Genomic DNA, 11,155 nt, shown 5'->3' on the forward strand with positions numbered 1-11,155 from the left:
GACGCTCCCCGGCAGCTCCGCCAGCTTAACCTCCCGGTAATCCCTGGACAGGCACGTCAGAGAGTAGTTTAGGCTTTCCGAATTAGGCTGCGTATTTGGGAAGACGGAGCATTTCATAACTATATTTTGCTTTTTGCACGCATGCTGTTTCCATCTTGTGTTTTGTTTTATTGAGCCTGGTTGTCATTTCGGTGAAGCCCCCAGCAACTGGAATCAATCGAGCTTCCATTAGAAACCCGGCTCTTACTGTAAAAGATAGTAGCATCGGTTTTGGCCTTATCATAGCGGGTCCGCTGAGCCCTGAAAGGTTTGCTTTCTGTGCGGCGTGGGCATCTCCCCGTCTCAGACACAAAGCGAAGCACGCAGACCGCTCGTGCAAGGACGTCTTTCACCCCGGGCTTGGATGCAGCAGTTCTTGGAAGGGACGGTCCCCCCGGAGCTGCGCGGGGCGGGTGGGTTTACGCCCTGGGACCTGGCCGACAGCAGCGGCACTGTGCGCGTCCGAGCGCAACGGGGGACCGAAATCCGGGATCGTGGATTAACGTGTGCGCGCTCGTCCGGAAAGCTGAAGAGCGGGCAGGTAACGCGTGCGAGCAAAGCGACTCAAAAAGCTGGTGTTTCCGTGGCAATCGAGATCGGCTTTTCTCCCATGACTGCGAACTGGGGATTAACTTCAAAGGGCAAAATACGAACTCAACTTAATCCATGGACGAGAACTCATCCTCGCGCGTTCAGCGTTTGACGGGTTTGTACGCGGAGGGGTGGTTTAGATGTACGAGCTCTCGGTCGTTCGGGCTGGTGAAGGTTTTGCCTTCTCATTTCACGTAACAGTAAACATGTTGGATCAAAGTTCTGCGGGTGTTTTATTGAAGGCTTACAAAATAACTTCTGTGTATAACGCAGCAAGCAAAGCGTTGTAATTTAAAGCTGACTGCACGCTGTCTTAGCCAAAGAACGGGAATTGGCCAGAATACCCCAAGAAAAATACTGCGTTCCAATTTATTATCTATTACCCCGTTGTGCTTCAGGACGTTTTTTACAGGTTTGCACGTTTGTTGTTAATTTTGTCATTTACTTCTTGCCTATTGCGGTGGCAGAACTAAAGGTCTCAGAACGGCTTGAACTTACGTGTGCAGGCAGTTAAGGGAGATCCTTCCTTTAGGAAAGAGATCGGGCTGGTGTTGATCAAAATTCATCTTGGGTGCTTTATGGAAATAAAGATTTCTTGGGTTTAAAAGAGATTATTAAGCTGCGCATTGTGACAGATGCTACTGACAGTAAGAAAAAAAGGATGTTAAAAGATCTGCAAGAAACGGGTTACAGCTACGGATAGAAGACATATCTGCTCATTAGAGTAAAATGAAACCCGTCATCTGACTTGAAGCAGTTTTCCTCGTTGTTGGAAAATCCCATCATTCAGACTAATGCGTACTGGGGATTCGGGGCGGGGGGGGCGTGGGCGCTGCGCCTGGAGCAGGTGCTGTGGTGTCTGAGAATTGAGCGTGTACCACGACGGACTTTAATAGTATCGGCGTCTTCACAAAGCGCTTGGAAATCACAAAGAGCGTCTCGGTGACGAAGGGTCGGGGCGGCTGGTATCCCTGCAGGTGCTCCCCTGCCTGCGGAGGATGCCGAGGGAAGGTCCCAGTGCCCTGCCCAGCGCCGTACCCGATTTACGCCTGTGGTAGCGCAGGTTTGACGGCCGCGGGGAGCGGTGGAGAGAGAGCGGATGGGTGAGCTTCCTCCAGAGGTCAGAGCGTGACCAGTGCCACGCCAAAGCCACTGCTGTACAGTCCAACAACAGGGGTGGCGGTGCGGGTGACAGACCTGCAAAGGCGTAAAGCCTCTGCTTCCGTGCTGGGGGTTTCAGCAGAGGCTTTAGCCCCCCGTGGCAGAGGCAGAAACGAATGTAAGGCAGCAGGCGCTGTTAAATAATGTTGTTCTGGTAATGTGAATGTACTGAATGCACTCATCGTCTGTGAAAGCTGAGTATTTCATCAGTGCTCCCTCCTCTTACCTGCAGCAACCTGCTGTACATCAGACTTCAGCTCCTAATGGAACAAGTCACGACAGAGAGAGGAAATGCCGCCTATGTTTTGAACTCCGGATTAATCAAGGCCTCCTTCCTTAGATCTGGGCTGTGTGCGTCCTTGATAGCGATGTAGCTGCAAGATACAATGCAGATAAGGAATCCTGTATTAGGGCGACATTAATAATAAATGAGTGTTGATCCTAATGGAGTATTATTTACACATACGGAACGGAGGCGGCAGTCTGCTGGGACCGTCTTCCCTTGTCAAGCGACTTCTCCCTTGCTGATGCTGCTTCCCAGCAATGGTAGGGAGACCGAAGCGCTGGATTTTGGGAGGTGTCCTTGACGGCTGATGGCTTGCAGTGGCGGCTGAGCGTAAGGAGGAACACGAGTGAAAGGTACCTGCCTTGCACCTCTTCTGAGGCCGCGCACAGCTTTGCCTTTTACTGCACTTTCGCGCGCTCCTCCACTCTCTTCCTCGCTCTCCCTTTCGGCGTCCCCCCTGGCAGCCCCCGTCAGAGCCCACGGGCGTCTCTCGGGGGATGGCTGCTTCGTCCTGCCTCCCTTCCACAAAAAGGTCTTCTGTCTCTCCTGTGTACGGCAGCCGAGGAGCGGTGCTCCACAGACGTCCTTTGGACGATGCTCTGATAAACCTCTGACCTTATGAGAGCAAGACAGTCTCTTAATAAGTGACCTTTTATTCTCTTGCAATGGACTGTCAGCTTCCAGATTAAAAGCAAGAGATCAGCTGCTTCTGTTCCTTGAAAGCTAGTCTTCTGGAAAGTTAGTTAAGCTCTTTGAGCATCCCTACGTAGATAGATAGATATTTATAAATAAAATAAAAAGCTGCAGTAGCAACATCTTTTATTTAAGAACTGTCAAATGGGTTAAGAAATCGGTTCTAAAGCAGGAAAAACGTAGCACACGGCTTTCCAGCTTAGCCATGGCAGCAAAACACGTGGCTTGTGCTTTTAGACATCGGAAGCTCCATCGTGGCGAGCGTGACTCGAAGGATTCCTCCTTCGCATGGTCCGAACCCATTAACTTGAAATGTGGTCGTCCTCTGAAAGACTAAATTTCTGGCAATTGTTCTGTCACAAGCAAATTGCTTTCTGTCACAAGATTTGGTTAGAAACGTGGAACAAAAACCTGAGGTTTGCAGAACAACAGGCTTTGTTGCAAAACGGGCACTAACGCCGCGAGCCGTGCCAAAATCTTCCCCGCCCGGTCGCCGGGAGCCTGGCTGGCCGTGCCCCCCCGGGCAGCGGCAGGTAAGATCCGTATTGATCCTCAGCACCCGCCGACGGTAACCTTTGAAGGGGCAGGTGACGTATGGCCGTGGAGGGTTATCTATCAATATCTGGGTAACAGAAAGACAAGCGTGACATCTAATCCCGGCGGAGGTGACAGGTCACACATCTGTGCCGACGTGTTACTGGTAACGGCAGGAGCGAGAGGGGAGGGGGCGAAGCGGCGTCGATGGGAGCCGGGAGACGCTTTAGGCTGAAAAACCTTTTGGCCGAGGGCGCATAGGTTTTTGTTCTTAAGACCCAGAGGAATGTTCTGCCTCGATCATTAGCTGGGGCGCGGGCTAAGCAGTTTGCCCTCGTCGAGTGACGTGCCCGGGCGTGCGGAGCCCCCGTCAGTGCTCTCGCTTCGGTTCGCGTTCCGGAAGGTGCCTGGATTTGGAGGGCTGCCTCTCCGGAGGGGTCGGTTGGAAGCGGGGCGCTCCCAGCTCCCGGCAGCCGCCGGAGTCAGTAGCGCCGAGCGTTTTAATAACCCGGGGCGGGGGGAGCGTGCTTCAGCAGAGGAGCGGCTTTCCTTTGGACTAACCGTGCCTAGCCGGCTGTGTAGCCTCAGCAGCATTTCACGTCAGTTTTCTCTCTCTGCACCATTTTGGTGGCAAAGCAGTAGGAAGAATTCCCCAGTGCCCTTTCATCACGCAGAAATTCACAGATGTTTAAAGTAAACACAGCCTCTGGTGTCAGTTCGGAGCTATTGTCATCTTTTATTCTTGCTCTTTGAGCAGGAAGAGCTCTAAAGGTGGCTATAGCATTTTTTTCTCCACAAATTTAATAGCCGTGCACAACTTGCTCGAACTTGCAGTATATTTTTCTGAAGTGTATGTCTCATAACATAAACACGCTCCCCACAATAAGTAATTTTTAGCACAATCTTGCATGTGCGCCCTGAAACGAGGAGAGTATTTCAGCGGGGAAGTGCGAGCTGTAGCCTGGTAGAGCTGTGGAAAGGCGTCGTCTGCCTCGCCGGGTGCATCGCTGCCGAAAGGTGCTGAAAGCATTCACACGTGTGCGTAAGCTTGCTAAAATACGTACCGAGAAAGAGGGGAAGCAGGTCCCTGCAATTACAGAGGTTTGAGTGAAGCGCGTGACAAGACGATGAAGGAGCTGGCGCTGAGGACGCCGAGTGGCAGGAGTGGTTTGGTCCCTGCGGACAATGTCGGGGAAACTCGCAGAGGTCCGCTGGGAAGAGCAGAAGCCCTGTGGTAGCCAGACCCGGTTACGGGATCGCTGCTGGGGATCCGCTTGGGTTACATGACTGGCCGTCCACAAACGCGTACAAGCTCGTCAGCCTAGGTTTGAAGGTTTCGGGGACACGTGGTGAGGTCTCCGTCTCTTTTTCCGTTCCCTCTTCTGGGAAACGATGAACCTTTGCGCAGAATTGTTCTCTGCTTTGAAAGTAGAAGGCATTGTACGTCGCCAAGGAGCGGTTCCTTCGTTGCAGGGCACTTCGTTGGTGGTCGGCAGTGCCTGTGTTTTTACGGATCCGCGATACTGACGTTTGGGGAACAGTTTCTGTGAATGTTAATTCCACCCACCCCACCTTTCTTTCCCCAAACGGAAACCGGTGCTTTTAGCACCATCAGGTGATACCAAAACCGGTAGCAGCAGAATCGGCAGTGTCCTTTCTCAAAGCAATTCTTTTAAAGCTAGCTGTAGCGGTGAAGGAAGAATAATATGCGTTAAATTCGGAAGTAAAAATATATTAATACAGGATAGCGTTACCCTATCAATTTGATGTAGTCTGAGCTTCAGAGAGAGAAGCTGAGCTGCGATACCGCCTTCCCTTCGTGTCGTTTCGGCAAGATCTGTGCGGCTGGGTTCTGGGTTCTGGAAAGCAGCTCTCGCTCTCGGTGCTCAGTAAATAGGGGGTTCCACAGGGCAAAGCTTAACCGCAGCCATCGAAGATGACAGACCCGCACAGCAGAACGAACTTGAAAATGAGGTTTTTCTAGAATTCTATTTGTTTGCCACCGTTGCTCTTTTTTGAAGAGCTTTTTGCCCTGGGAAGCGGAGTTGCGTTTTGGCCACGCCGAGTCGGTTGCTGGCCACGCAGAGGGTGTTGAAGAGGGAAGAAGAGCTGCCTGAATGCAGGGAAATCGCAGAGATACTTGACTCGGGGTCCCAAAGCTGGTAATTAGATCGTACTAAGAGAGAAAGTTGCCGTTTCGAAATGTTCGTTGTACATCTTGGTGGAAACCAAAACGTTGCTCTTTGGGTTAGGATCAACTTAAAAGCAGAATTGTTCAGAGATGCCCACGCGTGGCTCCGGGCTCTGTGGCCTCGGAGGGTTTCCAGGAGGGATCGTGCATGGGCATAAGCCACAGCAGGCTGCCTTTTCCCCTGCCTTCCCTTCGCCCTGAAGTTTTTGCGACGAGCTTTTTCATGCAAGTGGGTGACGACATCCCTATCTCTGCGTACTTCAAATACCCGTTGAGGAATACAGACTGGGCTTCAGCGTGTGTTTTTTAGGCGCTGCTTTCCAACGCCAGACCCAGTCCTTTCCATCGCTGGTGCAGGACCTCTCCAGCTGCGGCAGCGTTCGCATGGGATGAAAGCCATGTCGTGCGCTCGCGTGCGTACGTATATTTTGTAGGCGGCCTGATCCAAAATTGTTATCATTCTTTCGCCTGTGAAAAGATGTCATGAAATTAGCTCTGTAAAAAGCGATTGCCTTTTCTTGCCAGCACAATTAGAGCGGATCATCCATTCTTCTCAAAAGTTCAAGTGTGACGATTGTAGCTGTTTAAAACGGTCTCTCAAGGCTTCAAGACCGGATGCACTGAGCTCCAGCAACTTCTTCCAGCGCAGCCTCGTCAATTCTCTTCTCCCTCCTGGAAGCAAAGCTGCAGAGAAATTAAACGGCGATCTGGTTTCCTCCTTCTCCCTGCTCTGTAAGGTTCCCGTGCCTGGTCACGAGAGAGAGTCTCTTTGGCTCCTGCGGTCTTCCCGAAGAGACGGTTCGTGATGTTTGTTTTAAAGGGGTGCTATCTCTCGGCGGATGGAGAGAGCGTAGAAACTGCTCAGCGCAGAGGAGTAACAGCAAGGAGACGAAGCTTTTGCAGTAGGCGGATTGCTAGGTGTTTATAAGAGCTGCCTAATGTTTAGCTCAACTTTGGCTGGTTATTTAACCACCACATTCCTTTTAGGTAGCTGAAATTGATAGATGAGTTTTGACATTCAAATTACATTAATTCCGTGGATTGATCACGGTGTCATTTTTTCCTCGAGCACATGAACAAATAGTCTGTGTATCTGTGTGGGTTGTTTCATTTTGACTCAATTTGTTAAGAGGAATTTTGTTTAGGTTTATGGGCTTCCATAGTTCAGGTATCATGAAAATTACTCTTTCCTGTCAGTGCCCTGTATACTGAATCAGCAGCGCCGCTGCTCGTGACAGAGTACCTGCGGCTCGTCTTTTGTTAGAAATTGAAGAATCGTGCTCACAAGCACGTATTTTTAATCTTGCCCGCTCTTCTCCCTGACGCTTTGCTCTATCCTGGTGTGCTACAAGTGGAGAAGGAATTGATTTTAAATGTGACCGCTGCGTATGAGCCAAGGTCCCTGGGCTGTGTCCAGCTAAGAGGAACTTGTCTGAAACACAGTTTACTCGTCCATGTCTGTCTTTGCGGTCTTAAAAGCAAAGGCTGCAGTGGTCTAAGGCAGAAGGACAAGTGCAAAAATTAATTGTATAGGTTCCAGCCAAAGCAGTTCCTCAAGCGTTGCATCCCTCCATCTTACTCCCCCTTCCAGTAAGCATTAAATACGATGTCATTTTTCACATTGCACAGAGAGATTGAGTAAAGGAGGCCAGAGAGTTGCTTTGGGTAATAAAGGAGGCATGCATAGCATTTTTTTTCCTTCCCCTTGCATTGCAGATACCTGTTTCAGCTATTCTACGTGCTCAGCAATCTTGTATACGTACATTGCATACATACGGCAGTTCACCCTGAAGCCCACCTCGGAGGCTTGGCTGCTTTCATGTTCCTTTTCCCCTGCCTCAATAGCAATGCCTTATACTCGAGGTCAAGATGATCAGACCTCCAGGGCAGGTCCTGGAGCCTGTCCGTTACGCACATCGAACGCCGGGAAGAGGATTTGTACTTTGTACTGGACTTACCAGCAAGAAACTGTTGTCTAATACAAGGACAATGCACGGGGGCTTTGACAGTCCGTTCACCTGTCATAGATGAAAATCTATTTTTGAATTGAAATCTATTTTGAATACCCCCAATTCCGTTGGGTTTTTTTTCCCATTGGCCCTACTCGTGCCCTGCCCTCCCTCCCCCCACCCGGTATTGCTAATTGGCAGGTGATTTAAAGTTGGTTTTCAATAGTAGCTTTCCTTTGCTTCTCTCAACTTCTGTGATTCTATGTTGGGTCCATAAACTTCATTCCCCCCGCCCCCAGTCTTCCCTCTTCTGTTACAACATGTTGTAATGCTCTAAATGTGTCTGCTTTAATGCTCCTCCAAATACTTGTGTACTGCCAGTAAGTATTTACCAAGAAACTTCCTGAAATGCTGACATGAAGATGGGTCTAAAGAGTTCTCGCTTCACGTTGCATTTTTATTTAATTTAGAGCTTGTAATGGATGCTGTTCACGGAAATAACTTTCTTGTCCTGGTAAGCGGGAGCGGGTAGGAATACAGATACCCCAAAGCGTTAACGTGCACGGTCTGGTGCTTTCAGTTGAGCAAGCAGATCTAGGTCAGCAGCGCAAGAGGAGCTTTGCAGACAACAGCCGGATTAGACGCCCTTTGACTCAGGATAAATACGCAAAGTCCGTGAGGCTGGAGATGCTGGCTGCTTCGGACCGTGGATGCAGCGTGTCCTTCCGTGCACCCTGCCTGCCGTTAGCCCCGGGCCCTTGGGGAGAAGAAACGCCTTCTTGAGAGGGACCCTGATACCAGCCTGGACCGAGCTGCTGGACTTCTAAAGCCATCAGTCAGCGGGCTTAATGTAGCAGCATCCCGGCATGAAAAGCTTCAGTGGCTTGAACTTCAAATAATTTATTTCTAAATTACTTCTACTGTAATTCTTATTAATTCAAATAGGCTTCTAAGCTGATGTAAAATTCAGTAAACGCAAGGAACAGTTTAATGAATTGAAAATAGGATCGAGTCTTTTAAAGTAAATGTAAAAAAATATGCTGGCAATAATTGCTTAGATGGAAATCGAATCTTAATAGCTTTGTTAATGATTTGTAGTGAATATTGCGTTTATGAGAACATATCAAGCTGATCCTTGTGCAAGAACCTTGTTTTGAATGGCTTTGATAAAATTATTCCCCAGAAGCAGTTAGTAACGTTTAATATTTCTGCTTGCACTGCTTCTGAGATATTTGAACGTCGTCTACGCTGGAGCCCGCCTGCGGCCGTTGAGGGTCGGGTCTGCGCTGCCGTGGCAGGTCCGTGGTTTCCTTCAGCGGGGCGAGAGGCCGCGCAGGCGGTCGACGTGGCTCTTCGTTGCTGGCCCTTGGGCTCTGCGCGGTCGGTACGTGGGCGATGGGTTTGGGGACCTGTCCCCGAGCGCAGGAGGGGAGACGCGTGCCTGCGGTCCCGGTGCTGCGGGGGACGTGGGGCAGTGCTTACTTCACTAGGTCGGGTACTGAGTAATGGGTGTAACGACATACTGTCATCTTTTAATGAGTTGTCCTGCCCGCGGTTGTCTTTAATCAGCTCTACACCCCCTGGCCTGGGTACGAAGTCTTACAGCACGCAGACAGTAAGTTTATTTTGGTGAGTAACAGGGTTGTATCCCCCGGCCCCGTGATCAGGTAGGTTGTACTACTTGACAAACTTGCGCATTACAGCGGTGAGAAGTGTTCAAGGACGCTGTATTAAGGGCACAGGTAGCGTGGCGGGATGGCTGGATGCTCGTCCAAAAAAATGAGGTATTTGAGCATGATCAACGTGAGGAAAGTGGAGCAGGAGCCAGGGAAGTGTCCGTGACGGGCTCTTTGCACCTCTTGCGACGGGCCTGGGGGACTCTCCCCTGGTACGGCTGTTAGGCTGGTTGATAACAACTTTTTGGGTGGCTGTTCAAAGTTCATCAATCTGGAGAAACGAAATTTGTACCAAGAGGGCAGAAAAATGTGCCGAGACTTCAACTCGTTGCCGTCAGGGGCGTGGAAAGGCGTCTGACGATTTGTCAGTCTCCGACGCAAACTTTTTGTCGAGCGTTTGTTTCCAAGGCGTGTCAAATAAATAAAAGTAAGTCAAAAAGCGAGAAAGGTGAAGACAATGCGAGGCGAGAGAAAAACTAGAGCGTAAGTAACATCCCCAGATTTACTGCTTGCAGACTCGCTATCAAAATGCTGCATTTTTGCGTTTTTGGCGGCGAAGTGGGGAGCCGGCCCTCTCCCTGCCGGTCTCTGTGCAAAGGCAGCTGCTGATCAGCAGAGGGCTTCTGCTGGCCGCCCAGCCCTCGGCCGGGTGCCCACCTACCCTCGCTTCGTTGGGCAAATCGGCCATCAAAGCGTCGGCGTTTCTCCCGCCTTGCTCTGCCTCCTGGTCCGTGCCGCCCGTGTGGTTTGAAAGCAGACCTCGGTCGTTAGCGAAAGGGACTCCAATTAGTGTTCCCCGGGCTGGGGCCCCTCGGGCGGTGTCCCCAGGTCCTGCCTTGGCTCCGCGCCCCTCCAGCTGGCTTTCCAGTCCTGACGAGATTCCCGGTAGCTATGGAAAAATGACATGCAAAGCGCTTTTTTCAAATTCCCATCCTCTGCATTCTTTAACACGTGAAGCAAATTTCTCAGCGTGCGTGTGATGTAATGATTCGATTCATTAGGAGGAGAGTTTTCGAGGTGATGACCTGTAAATGATTACAAGGCTCCCGCAGCATAATTGCATCAAATTCTTTTTTTCCTGCCTCTGGACATTAATAGCGCCTACTGATTACACACAGTGAGTAAAAACCGGTTCCCTGAAGCCTGTCTGCTCAAGTCAAAGGATAAATGCTTCTTTCGGTGAATTGTTCCTTCAAGGTAATTTAACAAAAGTCATCTGTGGAGGGAGGGAGCGAATTTCTGCCATTTCCGTGCGTGTGGCGTGGAACTCGCTCCCCTGCGGCCGGCACGAGTATTAAAGCGTGGAGGGGCGTGTGGCGGCCAGCGAGATCCTTCCCTCGTCCTCTGCCTTTGGTCGTGCTTTGAAATACAGCCGAGAGAATGTGCCGGGATAAAATGGCTTCTTTGCAATAAAAAGCATGCTCCGTAACGAGGCCGAGCAGCGGTCATTTTGCAAACAGCCGTGGAGTAGTCCTTTTTCCTCTCTTCCCCTCGTAGAGCTCCCTTCCAGCTACTCCTCTTTAATTTAGTGGTGGCCAGCGCAGTCTGGGGGGGAAGAGCCATACTCGTATTCCCTGGCGTTGCTGTTCGGAGGGTTTGTCGTGCGGGAGTTGTATCCGTGCAGCGAAATTAGTATCGGTCCCAGCAAAAACCAAACGTGGCTGTGCAAGGTATGTTTGCTTAGTTGCTGGGGGGGGTAAAAGGGCGAGGGTCCCGTTTCCGTATAACCCCAGCGGGCTGGAGGACCCCGGGCCAGGACTCCTCCATTGCCTGCCCAGGGTTCCCCCCGCGGAACACGCCAGTTCTGCCCCGGTTAGGCTGGGCAGATAAAAGTCCGAGATCGTTTTGGCAGGGCGGCCCGTGGGTTGTGCCGCTGGGCACGGTTTGCAGGAGCGCTGAGCGCTTTCCGTTTCCGAAGGAACCTCGCAGGCGTCATTTCCGAGTTTGCTGTTTCATCTTTGCTCTCTTCCGAAGGTGATGGTCAGAACTTGGTTACCGAAGATGTGACGGTGGTGGAGGGAGCCGTCGCCACCAT

At 50.8% G+C, this 11,155-nt stretch overlaps 1 protein-coding gene across 1 annotated transcript in view; it reads left to right on the forward strand.

The window, feature by feature from the left end:
- Positions 1 to 403: 403 nt before the first annotated feature.
- The window catches only part of CADM1 (cell adhesion molecule 1), a gene marked incomplete at its 3' end in the record, with an annotated part of 17,914 nt that continues 7,162 nt past the window's right edge, over positions 404 to 11,155 (forward strand). The window contains exons 1-2 of the mRNA XM_009581628.1: positions 404 to 580; positions 10,938 to 11,155. The exon at positions 10,938 to 11,155 is cut by the window's right edge and continues 107 nt beyond it. Coding sequence (XP_009579923.1) covers positions 404 to 580; positions 10,938 to 11,155 — 395 coding nt within the window. The remainder of the gene's footprint in view (positions 581 to 10,937) is intronic.

The sequence above is a fragment of the Fulmarus glacialis genome, unplaced genomic scaffold (genome assembly GCF_000690835.1).
Source record: "Fulmarus glacialis isolate BGI_N327 unplaced genomic scaffold, ASM69083v1 scaffold23537, whole genome shotgun sequence".
In the NCBI taxonomy this organism is placed as follows: Eukaryota; Metazoa; Chordata; class Aves; order Procellariiformes; family Procellariidae; genus Fulmarus; species Fulmarus glacialis.